General features: G+C 39.9%; 2 protein-coding genes across 2 annotated transcripts; both read right to left on the reverse strand.

The window, feature by feature from the left end:
• Positions 1-10500: 10500 nt before the first annotated feature.
• Positions 10501-12758, reverse strand: tmem53 (transmembrane protein 53). Its single transcript, XM_039675425.2, has 3 exons — positions 12561-12758; positions 12225-12328; positions 10501-11550 (listed from the first exon to the last, which is right to left on the reverse strand). The coding sequence occupies exons 1-3, from the start codon at positions 12613-12615 to the stop codon at positions 10852-10854; spliced, it is 858 nt and encodes a 285-aa protein (XP_039531359.2). The 5' UTR covers positions 12616-12758; the 3' UTR covers positions 10501-10851.
• An 881-nt stretch (positions 12759-13639) lies between these two features.
• opn4.1 (opsin 4.1) lies at positions 13640-17283 on the reverse strand. Its single transcript, XM_039675689.2, has one exon. The coding sequence runs from the start codon at positions 15747-15749 to the stop codon at positions 14247-14249; it is 1503 nt and encodes a 500-aa protein (XP_039531623.2). The 5' UTR covers positions 15750-17283; the 3' UTR covers positions 13640-14246.
• Between the last annotated feature and the right edge of the window lie 405 nt (positions 17284-17688).

Genomic DNA, 17688 nt, shown 5'->3' on the forward strand with positions numbered 1-17688 from the left:
ATAAACAAAATGTTGGCTATTTGTTACAATTAAGAAGAAATAGACTATTTAAGATTTTAAGAAGCAAATTTGTGCAATAATATAACGTATGGGTTTAAATAATAATAATAATTATTAGACAAAAGTGAGCATTTCCTCTAGTACATTCAGTCTTTTGAACCAACTGTATAAATATGTCTGTATAATTACCAGTAAACACAGCAAGGGTTTATTGTTATTAATTAAATTTATATGACTGAGACAAAAGAGCAGCAGTGAGACACATGATCATTTCTGCTGCACTGAACAGCTAGTCATGTGTGCGGTGGAGGAATAAACCCCTGCGTGTTAATTAACCCAATGATAAACAGGCTTTTCCCACACACATGTGGCGGTCGCCATGAGTCTCCTGAGTGTTTCAGGCACATGATGAACCCCTCATGGGGTGTGTGGGAGTGGAAGAACAGATTAATTGTGGTACGATAAGAGATATGCTGATAAGTGATGTGTGTCCAGGGGAAATATAGCTAGAGGTTTCTTTTTAAACATAAGGCTGGTGTGATGTTCTGAGGAGGTGGGGCCCATCATCATGGTGACATATCTAAATCTCCTTAGTTGGCGAGGCCTAACAGATTATCAGCCAGATTTGAGTAATAGACTCCTCATTTAGCCTTAATGCGTTTTGCATAGAGAGCAACCTCCTCTCATCATTCTTTAAGATGAATCGTTGTCCCAGGCAAAATTTTAAAGATATTAGTCTACCGGCAACTGCATAAATCATACGATTTTTACTAATGGGACCAAAGCTAAACACAGTCCTACCCTCTTAAGCACACAAAGAAGATTATTATTATGATGTCAAGGTTGTTGCTCCACAGGAGCCTCTGTTATTTACATGAGGTGCTTTTGCAGGAATATAACCCATTAAATTTAAAAAAAAAACATCATGTAATTTCTAAAATGGCAACAGATCATTTTTAAAATAATTCTTTATAATTTAAATAAATGTATGCTTTTAAATAGCCTATAGATTTTTCATGCAGAACATAACACATTGGCTATGCAGTGCACACCATTGTTGAAAATAACAGCATAGTACACTAATTTAAAGATGAAAACTAAAACATAATAATCCATGGTTCAGATCAACTGAATGAACAAAATGTCAAGGTTTTCTCTTGGCTCAGCTACCTGACACTGCAGAGACAGAGACCACTGCTGAGTTTCAGTCCATATCTGTAATTGTGGGATGATGTCAGAATGCCCACTCAGACTAATGCAATGCTGAAGGGCCTCTCATTAGACAATAGAGCAGAGCCTATCAAAATAATAATAAAAGTACAGTACACAAACACACACACACACACACACACATATACACTCACCTAAATGATTATTAGGAACACCATACTAATACCGTGTTTGACCCCCTTTCACCGCCGGAACTGCCTTAATTCTACATGGCATTGATTCAACAAGGTGCTGAAAGCATTCTTTAGAAATGTTGGCCCATATTGATAGGATAGCATCTTGCAGTTGATGGAGATTTGTGGGATGCACATCCAGGGCACAAAGCTCCTGTTCCACTACATCCCAAAGATGCTCTATTGGGTTGAGATCCATTTTAGTACAGTGAACTCATTGTCATGTTCAAGAAACCAATTTGAAATGATTGAAGCTTTGTGACATGGTGCATTATCCTGCTGGAAGTAGCCATCAGAGGATGGGTACATGGTGGTCATAAAGGGATGGACATGGTCAGAAACATATTCAGGTAGGCCGTGGCATTTAAACGATGCCCAATTGGCACTAAGGGTCTAAAGTGTGCCGAAAAAACATCCTCCACACCATTACACCACCACCAGCAGCCTGCACAGTGGTAACAAGGAATGATGGAACTATGTTCTTATTCTGTTTATGCCAAATTCTGACTCTGCTATCTGAATGTCTCAATAGAAATCGAGACTCATCAGACCAGATAAAACAGAAAACATTTTTCTGAAGGCGAAAGGGAGTTAAACACAGTATTAGTATGGTGTACCTAATATATACTGTATATATATATATAACAATAACGATAATAAATATAAGAAACGATGATGTAGGAGATCACGAACTTCTGGCCATGAGGGCCGCCTTCAAGGAATGGCAACACTGGCTAGAGGGAGCCGCTACTCCCTTCACTGTACTCACTGATCACAATAACCTGGAATACCTTCGCACCGCCAAGAGGTTAAACCCCAGACAAGCCCGCTGGTCCCTCTTCTTCACCCGTTTTCAATTCACGGTCACCCACCATCCAGGGTCTAAGAACACTAAGGCCCTGTCCCGACGGTACGACCCAGAACCATCCACCCAAGCTCCTGAAACTATCCTTGGTTCGTCGTCGGTCCCATTCAGTGGAATCTTGAGACCGAGCTGGAGCAGGCTAGAGTTCTCAACGGGTCGGGTCGGCCCGACAAACCCAACGGGTCCGAGTCGGGTCCGGGTCGAAAATATAAGCAAATGACTCGGGTCGGGTCGGACCTCGGGCTTAATCTTTTCCGCCCAGTAAAAAAACAAATTATTAAGCATCGCTGCTGTTCACCGTAAAGAAAGTCTGGCTGCTGCATGCAAAGTGCATCGCGGGTGGCTGGCCAAGAGGAGAAGACACCTCAGTCCATCCACTGTGGACGCACTACTCTTCCTCCACGATGCCTATTATAAGCATATGATTATGTTTGTAGGCTAAGCCTATTTTGTTTCAAAACTCGTAGCCCACCCGCTGGTTGGCTGTTTGACTTCTTTTTATTTACTATTGTGTGAAGATTTTTATTTAAACAGGCATGGCTTTAGCTACTTTCCTTTGAAAATAGTTGTCAATACTAGTCAACACTCAGACGTGATACTACGATGGAAAAAGCAAAGAAAACGCGGTCGGAAGATTAGGAAAAGGAAAAGAGAATCTGACCGCGTGAGAAAACTTGACAAGAGTCCCACTCGGTCGGGCTTTTCACTCCTTGGCGCGAGCTAAAAAGCAGCTCTGGATGCAACGGTGATGCTGACATGGCAATCTTGTTGATGGACTAGTAAATCAATCTTTCTAAGTTTGTGTGCATTTTATTTTGTGATTTCACCGGAATGAATAGACGCCGCAATAGATTGTAGAGCTTCCGTTTGAGCAATGGCCGAGTCGGGTCGCGGGCCGGGTTTGTGCAGATAATTCATGTTGATGTGTCGGGTTACATCGGGTCTGGGCTTTAAAAGCCACGGGCCGGGTCGGGTCGGGTAATAATTTTCAGGCCCGTTGAGAACTCTAGAGCAGGCCAATGCTCAAACAGAAGCTCCCCTTGCCTGTTCGCCTCACAGAATCTTTGTCTCCGAGACACTTCGTAACCAGGTCCTGGAGCATATGTTCACGCTCTTCCCAGTTCCGGTCATCCAGGGGTTACAGCCACCATTCAACTTCTCCAGAACTGCTACTGGTGGCAAAACCCAAGACACCACCAGGTTTATCCAACGATGCCTGGTCTGTAATACTCAGAAATCATCTCGTCGGTTACCAGGTTTACTCAATCCTCTGCCCATACCTCAACGTCCCTGGTCCCACATAGCAATTGACTTCATTACGGACTTACCCGCCTCCAACGGCCATACTACCATCCTCACCATGGTGGACAGATTCTCCAAAGCCTGCCATCTCATTCCCTTAACCAAGCTTTCCACTGCGTTACAAACGGCAGAACATCAGGTTGTACGGTCTACCTGAGGATATTATCTCAGACAGAGGACCTCAATTCACCTCCCAAGTCTGGTCGGCATTCTTCAAGGCCCGTCAAGTCAACGTGAGCCTGACGTCTGGATACCACTCTCAAGCAAACGGGCAGGTAGAACGTCTCAATCAAGATATCATCAGGATCCTCCGGACCTATTGTCATCATCACCCAGAGGATTGGTGTCAATACTTGATCTGGGCGGAATACGCCCAGAACTCCTTACAAAAGCACTCCACGGGCTTGGCTCCTTTCCAGTACATACTGGGCTTCCAACCACCTCTATACCCTTGGTCTGGGGAAGCCACAAACGTTCCCGCCGTAGACGACTGGTTACGACGCAGTGAGGAAACGTGGGACCAAGCACACACACACCTCCAACGACCAGTCCACCGCTTCAAGAGACAGGCTGATCGTTGCCGTCGAGCCGGTCCAGAATACCAACCAGGACAATGGTTGTGGCTGTCCGCTCGAGACCTTTGTCTTCAACTGCCCTGCAAAACACTCAAAATTCTTCGACAAATCACTCCAGTATCCTACCGCCTGGCCCTGCCTAATCATTTCTGAATTGCTCCCACCTCCCATGTTTCACTAATCAAACCTGCTGCCGACCCCACTGAGGGAGGAGAGAACCGACCCCAGGAACTGAATCCCCCACGCATCTTGATAGAGGGCGAGGAAGCTTATCGAGTACACCAACTACTGGACTCGAGGCGCCGGGGCAGGTGGGTTCTCTGTCACAATCTCAGACCCCACGACATCCCTCACTGGCCACCAGAGGGCACCATCACCCAAGTATTGACTTTCTCACACATCATTCCTGGACTGATTACTCACACCTGCTATCGCTGATTGCTCGAGCACCTGCATCCTGTTATCTACCTGCATAAGCCATTCACATCTCAAACAGTGTGAAGTCTTGTTTCCTCTGTGAACATTCCGAGCATTATCCCTGTATTCTGCCGGCGTGTGTTTGACCTCCTCTGATCTGATTCTCCCGTTGTCTGCTCCCTGCCTCTTGACCCTCTGCCTCGTCCCTGGATTCTTTTCTGCTCGCTGCCAGCCCTGACCCTTCGCCTGGATTTGACAAGTGTGAGCCTGTTCTTCGTGGTTGATCTTGCCAGTGTCTGATGACCCTTTTCCTGTTTACTACTCTTCTTTAATAAACGTTGCAAATGGACCTGACTGCCTCCGGTGATTCCTGTGATATAGATGGATGGATGGATGGATGGATGGATGGATGGATGGATGGATGGACACATGAACATGAAATTAAATAAAATGTATTTAAATGAATAATAAAATATACATACGTATATGTTCAGTTAATACAAATATATAAATAGAAGTGACCTGAAAGTGTTATACCTAATTGGAGGCATAAAGTCCTGCATATATTTGTGTATTAATTTAACTATAGACAAAAGCCCTGCCTAGGAAATCTCTATGTTAATAATAATTAAATTTTCTATTTTTCATTAAAATGCATGCCACCGGGTTTGAAATTGAATGCACATGGCGTTCATATTTTTTTAAATGTGGCTAAAGTGTTCAGATAATTTTTAGGGCCACTCTATATTTCTTTGCTCTTATATCTGAGTATCAAACGCCTACTTGAAAATCCAATAACACAGAACATATAACAAAGGGACTTTTGCCGTAGAGAACAAGAGAAGCTGAAGTGTCGGCTGTACAGCAGAATCAAAAAGCCTGCTGCTTTGTTTCTGTGCCTCTGTAGAGCTTTTGTGAGCCCTTGCTTCTGGAGGGCTGTCACACAAGAGTACATCTCTCCCCTTCATTAGACATACTTCCGTCTGCGGCGCCCTATATCAGTCAAATTAAACACACCCCACGTGTGCTCGGGGACCAGTCGTCGCACTTTTACACTTTCAATCTTTCAAACTCTGCGCCGTTAAGGCACACACGTGCTCTCGAACCAAGTCCACCTCTAGTATAGCATTGGTTTGTTTTGTAGATCTAATTCGACAGTGCTTTTAAAAGGAGCCCGCTGCTTGTCAGATGGCTGTGAAGAGCCGGAGATGTTCTCTTGAAGGGGCTCTGTGAAGCACAGTCACTTTGAACAATCTCGCGCAACCCGCGCTCCGAGAGGTGCTGTTCGCATGCCGAGGGCCCCTCTCTCTTCCTTCACCCTTTCTTCTTCATTTCTCCTCTTTCTCTTAAGTGGAAACTTGCAAGGGGGGTTGGAGAGGTCGGTTGCAAGCCTAGTCCGACTGGAAGCCCTCCTTCTTTTCTCTGAGTGTCTAATTCCTCAAGTTACACACCAGGGAAGCTTTTCATGTTTGTCAAAGCAAAGACGACTTTGGCCATGTCTCTCTTACGCTTTCATCGCGAGTGGGAGGGGGGCCGACTCTCGATGTTCCTTTCAGTGGGACGCTTTTGCTCATTAGTGGAAGGGACTTGAAGCTCTAACACAACATGTCTCCTCTGAAACAGGTGTGGAGGAAAAGGCCAGCGGGCCGGAATGGCCCCTGCAGGCTTACTGTAAGCGCCGCTGGTCGCTGTGCCAAAAAAGCGGGGGAGTGAAGGAGACGGAAGGACAAACATGGGCTGATGTGATGTGTCTGTTTCCTGACACCAGACATCCAAAGCTCCAAAACAAAAGATGACACAAATACAGCTGATGGAAGAGGAAGCAGCAGACGGAGACATCGGCTTTTGGTTAACCTCTAAACCTGAGACACCGCATAAAATACAACAGTGTTGACACAACCAGCTTCAGGAAAGACAGGTCACAACCCAGGCATGGGCAACAAGGCTTTAGAATTGACTGGACTGGAGGTATCTTCAGTTCAAAAACATCTCAACGGAGATTTCATGATAAGACAGATGAGAAAGTTTATTAGAAGAAGGATAGTTCAGCCAAAAATGTTATTTCTGCATTCATTTACTCACCCTCATGTCAAAGCTATTTGGGGGTAAATGTAAAAACTGTTGTTTAAAAAGTTATTGACTTTTAAAAGTTATGTTCCACTGGGGGAAACATGAGAGCGTAAGTGATGACCAAATTTAAATTTGGGGGAGGAAGTGTCCCTTTAAGAATTATTACAAAATTCTCCTTTAGGAATTATTTATTCTTCAGAAGGTATGTAGTTTGATCAAAAATGTAAATCCTATGAAATATTGAAACTTCTTCAAGGGCTATCAAATAACTTGCAGTCATGACAGATTTACCCATTTCCCTTTGGATAAGGGCAACAATATCATATCAGATATTGCTCTTCAGAAATGGAGCAATGAGTGCATACTGATTGTATATGGCAGTATATCTTCACAAGCAGTCTATCTCAGTTATCCAAAGGGCAATGCATGTAAAAACAGATGTACGGTTTGACATTAAACTCAAAGTAAAAGAGAGTGACAGTCACAAAATCCCAAAACAGATAAAAAAAAAATTCACAGACATCCCTCTGTGTTTGATGGCCATTGACTGTAAATGCCAATGCTGCAGGTTATCTTTAATTTCAAGGTATGCTCCAAAAAAAATAAAAAAAAATAATAATAATAATAATAATCTTCTGTTTTATATTGTCAAGAACATTACCAGCTCTCCATCAGCACCAGCAAAAAGAAAGTGACACTACTAAAAATTTTAAACATGCTATCATTAAAAAAAACATCTGAAATCATAGTCTAATCATTTCTATTGTTCTTAGCTTTATCTCTCTTGTTTGCAAACAGCTACAGATATCTTTGACTGCAACTGCATTGAATAAATATAAGAGAAGTAAAGTCGAGCTACAGGACTTTCGCTTTTAAAAGTGCATCCTAGGGGGTTTTGTTAAGCACAAAATTAGACATTTATATGATTTGGCTAACTGTTTTGCTATTTTTTAGGCGCTATCTTAAAAAACTAAAAAAACAATGCTGTGGCCGATACTGCCATCTGTTGTTCAAGATTGGACATTACACACAGACCTACAGCACGGAAACAAGGCAAATCTTAGACTATCTATGACGCGGTCATAAAAACATACTACCATAATACTCTCCTGTACTAATACTATACTGTATTTATATTTTCTGTATTAAATGCATGGATGAACCTACTAGCCTACATTTCCCAAAATGTGCTGCATATACAGCAGAGCTTAGCTTGGGGTACGCTACTATATCCCAAAATGCAACACACTTAAATTGATCATCAATTTCTCATGCATTGAATGAACAGAAGGAATATCGTTAATCTCTTTATTTATTTATTTATTTATTTATTTATTATTTGATTAGAAAAAAAACCCTGTTTGCACAAAATTGGATTCAAATAGCAAAATAAGCATTTTTATAGGTGGACACCTGGACAGCAATTTTGTACATGCAATGTGACAAGGTCTATTTTAAATCATTAATCTCTGGGCAATTGTGCTGTGTGGGCATTCAGGGCCATAATGTTCAGCGGCTGACAGCAGCCATTTTCCATGGACGAGAGGGCTGAAGAGGCCTGTTGACCCCTTTTCACCACCACAATCTTCCTTCATCACACTGTGCGACTTCATTAACTCTCAGGGCAATTTCAGGACTTTTTCCAGGCGTCGCCATTATACAGTGTGCTGCCAATTACACATGCCTGCTGCTTAAAAGAAATCCAATGATAAAAGTTCTTTGAAAGCCAAAAGGTCGTCTTCTCAGATTGAATGTTTCTTAATCCTGGTCTGAGTAACATATTAGATGTGAAGAATAATATTAGCTCAGTTTACGTCTTGTGCTTAATTGGCATAGACGTGCATCACCGCATAATAGAAAGTAGCCTATGGTTTGAACCTCGAAACAACTGGGTCAGTGAAAAAAGGGCAGTGGTCAACACAAAACACTCAAAGGAAAAGGAACGAAGATAAGGTGGCTTTGTTAAAAGCACAGCAGGTGAATCATGGAGAAATGCTGACCTCTACTGAAACGAGTGTGCTATAGCTCAATACAGACACAACTGTTACCATTACCAATGAACTTGGCTCAAAGCAAAAAAGGCAAAAGAAAAGCATGTCCTTCAACTAAAAGGCTACATTTGCCCACTGTTTTGATACAAATAATCAGAAAAATCATTTAAAATAGAAAATCACTAGTTAAGATAAGACTAAACCTATTAACTAGGCTATTATTTGATTGAAATTGGTTAAATCATTCAGTCATTCGTAACCATTTAACTTTTTCAAGGAAGCATATAAGCAACGCAAGTAGCTTGACCAACCAGACAGAAAGCAGTTCGTTCATCTGTCTAAACAGATAAATAACTCCTCTCTTTCCTATCAGTGGCGTGAAATGATATATGAAGTGCCACAGACGGTTTTTCCAGAGAGACAAATGCCAGTGACTCGCTCTGAAATGTCAGACGTGACAGTCGGAGACATGCCATGAGAACCTCTGCCTGACCAATTTGAAGCCCCCCTGATCACAAACCGGCTGACTGTCAAGACTGACAAAGGCCAATTTTACCTGCCTGGAGTGAAATATATCTCTATGACAAATTTGAGTGTAGCCTGAACGTATTGCACACTTGAAAATCTTCTGGTATACTGTAGGAATCGGATAGCGTATGAACTATGTGGGCACGTGATGACACAATTCCATCCAGCTGAGCCAAAGAATCTGGTTAAATAATGGACAAATTCACAATATGAATACAAAAACAACAAAAAAAATCATAGAAGTAAGATTTTGTTTGTGCATGATTGATGTTTTTTTTTTTTTTTTTAAATATGAAAAACATTTTAATCAAACCAGATTTCCTCATTGAATAGTTTTTGCTGCATTTTCATTGTATTTACAATGCAATTATTTGCAATTTCAAGTGATACAATTGATTTGCATTTTTAAAGTCTCATTTTCCCATCACAAATATATAATCACAATAAACCTTTAAAATTGTGTTACTTTCGCTCTATGCTTTCGCTTATATGTGGCCAGTTGCTGTTTAAGACACAATCTTAAAGGAGTAGTACACTTTTTAAAAAATGTTGCTGATAATTTACTCACCCCATGTCATCCAAGATATCCATGTCATTCTTTCTTAAGTCGAAAAGAAATTAAGGTTTTTAATGAAAACATTCCAGGATTTTTCTCCATATAATGGACTTCAATGGGAATCAAATGGTTCAAGGTCCAAAAGACAGTTTCAGTGCAAACTGCAAACTGTTCAAAGGGCTTCAAACGATTCCAGACAATGAATAAGGGTCTTATCAAGCGAAACGATCGCTCATTTAAAAATAAAAATAAAAAGTTTAAGTTTTATAAGCTCAAATGGCCACCTTGCTCTGTTCTGTGATGCGCGTTTGTGACTCTCCTGTTCGAACTAGTTTATCAAAATGAATGAATCTTTTTCCGTGTCATTTGGTTCATTCAACAAACGAAATGAACGAGTTGACTCGGGGAAAAGATTTGTTCATTTTGATGAACGTTAAAAGTAAACTACTCCTTTAAGAGCCAGACCAGCAAGGACCAGTTGCTTTAAACTTAGTCTGTGTCGATTGTGTCAAACTAGTCTGACCAAGCAACCAGCAGCTAACCTAATCCGTCCTTTTTACTCCAGTCTTAGAGAAAAGCATTAAATTACTAACTTGTAAGACTATTCCAAACAGTGTAGTAAACTGGCCACAGCCAGCAATTAGGCAACAGTAATCAGTCTTACTTTTGGGATTCAAATGAGATAAATCTATATTTTCTAAAATTGTTTGAAGAATTATTTGACAAACTTGCAAGATTAGTCTGCACAACCTTACCAGTACCACAAACTTCCATTTGAAAAGGTTGACATTAATCAAGGTTAGTTAACAGAAGCTTTTATTTAAGGAAGGCACATTAGTCAAATACATTAATACATTATTCATTCACAATGTCTAAATAGTAAATACACAAATTTACTCATTCACAATGTCTAAAAGTCTCAATTATATGACAAATCAATAACTCCCTAAATTACAATTTAATTCACAGCATAAGACAAATACATCAGAGATTTGGGATACAAATTTAACCCTGTTAAACTTCATGTACGGCTTAAGATCAGTTTGTTTAATTTATTAAACAACAGTGCTTTTATTTCACAAATAGGATTGGCACATATAAATTTACAGTGTGTATATTATACAGACAATCAAAAACTGTATAATCAGTGATGCACTTGGATTCGCTTTTTCAGCAGGGTCTCCTCAGAAGTCGTCATGCAGCAGGTCAGGAACGTCCTGCACCTGTTGGAATAGTCCTCTGGACAGTCTCTGTACAGGCTCACATGGGCAGGGGTGATGAAATCAAAACTTTCAACCGTCAACCCTTTCTCCCGCAACACTTTAACCATCTTCTCCACATCCCTGTACCTGATCACCCGGTCTGCTCTGGAATAGAGGTACATCTGAGGCCAGGGCGCTGGGTGGTCCGTCATGGCATCATATTGGTTCTTGTGAAAGTACTTGGTCACAGGATACAAAACAATCCTGAGAAGGAAAACCGCCACAGCAAACAGTGCCAGGAGGAAGTACTGCAGTAGCACATTGACTTTAGGCCCTAAAGTGGTTTTGAGCGCTCTGAGCGCCCCTATAATATTTTGGCTGCCCGGTGCACTGTCCACAACTGTGCCCACCACATGCAGAGTGCTGAACTGCTTGTGACTAAGCAATAACTCGACCATGTAGCGGTACAGCATGAACCCCCCATTGCTGAACACATGGAAGAAAATTGGGTTGTTCTCCACCTCGTAGTCATACAGAAGTTCAAGTAATTTGTGTGCAGTGCTTCTTAGTTCCTTGTAGCCCAACGGTTCAGAAATAAAAACAGTCTTCAAAGGAGCTGTGTAGCGTAGAGTCACACATCCCTGCAAAGAAATGAGAAGCTGTTGTAAGAACATTATACATGGGTGTAACTTCAAATTTAAACGGTCTCCAATGATTTTCTATTTTTTATATAAAGGTCAAAAACTTGGATTTTATATAAAGGTCACATTAAAACTAAAGCATTTTTTTTCAAATGCTTTAGATTAAAAAAATAAATAAATAAATGAAAAATAAATTAGACCTATCTAAGAAAACGAAACATTCAATTATATTGTGTAAAAAATATTTATAGATTTCCTTTTTTTACTATTATACATTTAATAAAAAGATCTGAAAGGTTATGCAAGTTATCAAGCTTGATAGTAAATAAGACAAATTGTGCATCCTTTCCAGCCTTTAAATGCAAACCAATTATATATATATATATATATATATATATATATATATATATGGGTATGCACAGAATGGTTTTAAAGACTATACATCATAATCAGATGTTGTGAAAATAACATTGTGAATAATAGAAATGTTTGTGACTAGGAACATTTCTGATAAAAAAAAAAATAAATAAATAAAAAAACACTGGTGCATGTATGTTAGTAAACAAACTATCTAAAGTGTGTTTTTATTTTTAACTTGACAGGGCCAAAAGTGCCCATTATTAAAGAAACGCCAACATATACATGTTTTCAAGGCCTTTAGGGAAATGTGTCACCTGTTCGTTATAAATGGAGCTGTATTTGGCGAGATGTTTGTCTCTGCTGCCTGCCCAGCCAAGGAGAATAACAACTGGTTCCTTTGATCCGCGCCAGTGTTTCTCTGTCAACACAAGAATAACGTATCCATACAACACGGATCCAATGATACACACTAGTGGTTGACGAATGCCCTATTCTTATTAAAACTCTCTAATTTTCTCCTATACGGTTGTAAACGCAGGTTGCAGGTTTAGCTACATGCATTTGCGCTGAATAGACTTAACAGATCAACAAAGAATGAATCAAACAAACAAACAACCCAGTGCTGCTGTCAGCCTCAGAACAACACTTACCTGAGATCAGTGCCTCTGGAAAAACTATGTTGTAGTCTATACCATCATCCCCCATATTGATAGTTATTTTCTAAATCTTCTGTCTGCCATTAATTCGCTTCAAATGAGTGTCGCGTTTCCCAGCTCTCGTGCGGCGGAACGGACAGTCACATACAGAGGCGATGAGGCGATTGAAGATAACGAGTGAAGCCGGCAACATCAGCGTGTCATTGTTTCATACAACATCCGGTTCACAATTCATAAGTCAGAGTCAAAAATTCAAAATAAAAGTAACATTTCAAGCAAACCGTTTTACCAAAAGATTAATAGTTAAGAATGAATAATAAAAATTACATGAAAACATCACTTTTATTTGCTATTTTTATTCACTTTTATATTAAAATATGTACATGCTGTTTAAAAATAATATGATATGTTTATAATTAGTTCTGAGAAAAAAATCTTTGTTTCTAATGAAATGCAATTCATACATTTTAAGTATGCTTGAAGTGCCTTCATTTTTAGAGCAGGTTTAGGAATGTTCAATGAATGTACAACCCTATTTTTTTACAGTCTATGGTACAACCAGAGCCCGTCTAACGGATTAGACATTCAATTAGACATTCTCTGGTACAACCTCAAGTTCCATTTTGGGAGATCCTAAGACTCTTTTAATAGGAATTTTTAATTGTTGTATTTTTTATATATATATTTTTATTGTTATAGTAAGTTATAGTATTGACCCTAGGTATAAATATTGTTTTACAGTCTATGGTATAAAGCAGGCCACCACATTTTTCTGAATTTGTTGTATTGTGGCTTCACTGCTCTTTGAAATACAATTAGAATCAAACAACATTAGAATGTTGTAAGGCCGTCTAATTCAATGGCGGTATTCGATTAGAGGTAAAGGTCTCACGCATGTTCCATCTTTTCTCATGGCAAAGGGATTTTTAATTAAATGCAATACATTTTATCTTGTGTATTAACTCGTTATTTCATCTGACTCCATAAATAAAAAGGTTTTTCAATGATATCTGTGCATCATTAAATCTACCTGAATGTTTGACTATTCCTTTTAACTCTAATGAAAATAAAGTCAAAGTCTGTTTGAATAATCAAATATAACAATTTATTATGTCAGGTAAATGTATTATTACAATTTCATAATCAATTGAAAGATAAACAATGCAAACCATCAGATGTTCTAGAACAAAGAGGAAAATCATTTACTCGACATTATGAAATGAATGCTGAGTCTCGGCGACTCTGCATTCACAGGCTGATCTGAGATACAGAAAAGGCCCTGATCTCTAGTTGCATTTCATCATATAGCCAGACATAATACATATGTAAATGTAGACCTATGTACATACATAAACATGAGTTTACAGTGGAAAGTTAGTGTGTTAGTGTGATTTCTGTAAACATTATATTCACATACATTTACTTACACTACACGCCACAATATCTTGATCACACCAGACAAAAAACAAGATGGTTATTATTCTGGTTTCATTATTCAAATACATTTTCTAAATTCACATATAACCTGGAAACCATTTCATTTCAAAAACAAAGTTCACAAAACTAACAAGACAAGGGTTGTTCAAGACATGCAAATAAATAAGGACATCTATTCTAAATAAAAAATAATTGGTCAAAGCTACTAAAGTTACTAGTACCGTGCAGAGCTTTGTCATTCCCTTAGTTCCCTCCGAGGAGCAAAGCCTTTCCATCAGACAGAGACTCATCTGCTGCATCCGTTTCAAAAGTAATTGACGGCACCGGTGCACTTACAACTTTGTGTGTCTTCTCTGATTTCTGCCCACTGGCGGTGCTAATACTTGACCCTGGTGAAAGAATGACAGTATCTGTAGAGATCTCGGTGGACACGCGACGACCAAACGTCAGGGAACTGACGCTTGAACCATCAGCCTCACTCTCAGTCCAGCAAGAATCACTATCTGAAGCAGAAGACAAGCGTGTCTTTCCCCAGCGGCCGTTAGCTCGTGCTGCATTGCCGATGCTAACTCCCAGGGAGCACTGGCTGGAGAGGGTCGGACGACGGGAACTAACGCTGCCGGAACTAAAAGAGGAACGGAGCTCCTTCTCTTTCACACGTAAGATGGTGCGGAGTATTGGAATGTAACGGGCAATAGCCGCCCGATACTTTGGATGCGTAATTGCGTAGATGATGGGATTATGGATGGCTGAGGCCTTGGCAATCACAGCGGGCACTGAATTCATGTAGGGGGTCAGGAGATGGGAATAGCCAGCCGTGGCGGTGAGGGCCACCACAGAGTAGGGGGACCAGGATATTACAAAAAGCAAAATGACCAGGAGGGCTACTTTCGCCATCTTCCATTCGTTCTGCATGCGTTCATACACCTTCTGCGTTTCTCCACAGTCCAACTCTCTAATTTCCTTTCCCATTGCTCGGATGGCTTGGAAGATTCCAAAGTAGCAGCTGCCGATAATGCATAGTGGGATGAAGAACACAAAAATGAAGAGGAAGATGGTGTATGCTCGAACTGATGGAGTGAAGGTCATATAGTCCCAAGAACAGGAAGTCTGAAGACCCTCTGGAACATAAGCGCTCCAGCCAAAGAAAGGCGGAAGGCTCCAGCCCAGGGAGTAGAGCCACACAACGGCCAACACCACGCCTGCTTTGCGTCGGCTAACGTTGCCCACCAAGGCAAGAGGTTGAGTTATGGCTAGGCAACGATCAGCAGCAATAGCAGTCAAAGTCATCATGGAACAGATCCCAAAAAGGGCACCGCAAAAGGCATAGAGCTCACAAATGCGCTCGCCAAAGATCCAGCGCCTGTGCAGGCTGGCTACAAAGAACATGGGCGACTGAGTAAGGGACATGAAGAAATCAGCCACAGCCAGGTTCACCACAAACATGTTCCCTGCAGTGCGAAGAGTACGGCTCCGGCAGAACACGTAGATCACCAGTGTGTTTCCAATCACTCCGGTGATGCCAATTATTAGGATGACAGTGCCGATGATGTAGTGTGCATGATCAGGAACATCCACGGTGGGAAATGTGTGTGGAGGCCCATGGTGGTGGCTGTGGGTCGGCCCATGGATAGGCACATGGAGTAACTTGTAGTTCCTGCTGCCTAAGGACTCCTTAAAGCCTGCAGTGCAGTTGTTGTCTCCAGGGGCACAATGATGCCCTCTCCATGAAGAGTGATGGCTCATGATGTCTGGCTTGATGTCTCCGAATCCTAAATTTATTTTTATACAAAACTGAAGGAAATTCTGTTCAAATAATTGAAAGAAAATTCACATTCTTGTTTTAAATAAACAGTGCTGTTCTCCTCTTTGCGTCAGCCTGTGAATGGTGGCTCCCTACATTAGCTTTTTATATCCTAATCAATGCACCACCAAGTGATTATTGATCAGTAAGTAGTTCACAACTTGGCCTGTTATAATGGTCAAAGTGTAATGGTCACTTGGCCATTGTGAATGGCAAACAAAAACACTCAAAATGTTGACCTTGTTAAAATCATATTGAACTATTTCCGGCCTATTTTGCTTTATTGTCAGATTTACCCATTATAAGATAATACTGCCTTATGTATCTGAAATTAAAGTAAAATATATATTAGAGCATTAACAATTTATGAATCATATTCAATTATCAAACCAATTGAAATAATATTATATAACACAACAATAATATATTATAAAAGTATTTGTATAGCACTTTCATGTAAGAAATGCAGCTCTAAGTCCATTCCAATGAAAAAGCATACACATATAAGATTGAATATGATACCCATTTTACAATAATACAACATTTTAAATTAATGTAGAGTGCACAACAAAAGATGTATATTACAACTAAGTATACTAAGTATATATATATATATATATATTGAGAGTTGAGAGAACATTGTGTGTAGACTTTTCATATGCTTTGTTTTCTAATACCATGTTTGATTATAAATGGCAATGACACAGAGGAAGATGTCCCCTTTCACATGAATGGCCCTATTTATGTAATATCATTCGAAGTTTGAATGTGTAATCATTTGAAATATTGGCAAGCACCCCAGCAGTGAGTTGGACAAGCATGTAAGAGAGTAAAGAGGTCACCAGGAAGAAATGTAGAGCTGTTTTGATTTTTAGAACGAATTAACTACAAAATGCTTCCTTTGTTTGTTGTTTAGAGTAGTACTTTAGGCCAGATGTTGATGGAAACAACTCTTTTTGACCCAAAACTAAGAGTGTATGGATTGTCTGAGTGGATGCAGTGAGTCAGATCAATCTATGCAATGTGAAAGTGGAGCACAATGACATTTTCAATAAGGACTGATTAACATCCCTCATCAAGAGAACTGCTCACTGACCTGAATGTGGTCTGAAAGGATTCTCCATGTTCCAGCTAAATAATGATCAGCCTATACTAGCCTTCAGTCTGTTTCAGGATAGGGAGGGACTTGACCTACTTGAGAAAAGAAAAAAAAACAGAATGTATTTATCCCAGTAGTCATTATTAAAACTGAATAAAGTTTATTTTGACCTTAATTGTGTTTGAGTGAATCAAAAATATTGTACCCTTAGTACTATAACACAGCTCTACTTTGAAAAATTTGCCGTTTTAAATTAATGGGCAAACTATTTGGCTAGGCCCTTTAATTCCTGAGAACAAAAATCTAAAATGCAATAGCATTCTTGAATGCGTTTCTAAATTTGTGACAAGAGGGCTTTTTTGTCTTACAACATGAAAATGCCTTCCATATCCTTTGGGCACAAAGCAAGGCCCATAAATTAATGCTTTACTGAAGAACTTGACAGGCCTAGACAAACGTTCAGACTTGAACCCTATTGAACTCCTGTGGAACAAACTGGACTGCAACGGTCCCATTATTCATTATCGGACACTGACATCAGATTGTGAGCATATCCCCAAAAACATGTTTGATGACTAACAAGGAGAGTGAAAACCATTAATGCCAAAGGTTTTGATATTAAATGCTCAACATGAATATAAGTGTGGTGTATCAGCATACTTTTTGGATATATAGTGTAATCAACCTAAGGATATAGGTTGTGTGTGTGTATACATATTAAAACAACCTTCAGTCACCATAATTGAACTATTAAAGCAATCAACTAAACGTTTTATATGATT

The sequence above is a fragment of the Pimephales promelas genome, chromosome 5 (assembly GCF_988280905.1).
Source record: "Pimephales promelas chromosome 5, fPimPro1.hap1.1, whole genome shotgun sequence".
In the NCBI taxonomy this organism is placed as follows: domain Eukaryota; kingdom Metazoa; phylum Chordata; class Actinopteri; order Cypriniformes; family Leuciscidae; genus Pimephales; species Pimephales promelas.

Excerpts from the sequence above, each read along its gene's own strand:
- opn4.1 (XM_039675689.2), bottom strand. The coding sequence starts at position 15,749 with ATGAGCCATCACTCTTCATGGAGAGGGCATCATTGTGCCCCTGGAGAC.
- tmem53 (XM_039675425.2), bottom strand. The coding sequence starts at position 12,615 with ATGGGGGATGATGGTATAGACTACAACATAGTTTTTCCAGAGGCACTG. Across the intron at positions 12,329-12,560 it reads TCCAGAGGCACTGATCTCAG|AGAAACACTGGCGCGGATCA; the intron begins GTAAGTGTTGTT and ends TTGTGTTGACAG. Across the intron at positions 11,551-12,224 it reads GCTCCATTTATAACGAACAG|GGATGTGTGACTCTACGCTA; the intron begins GTGACACATTTC and ends ATTTCTTTGCAG.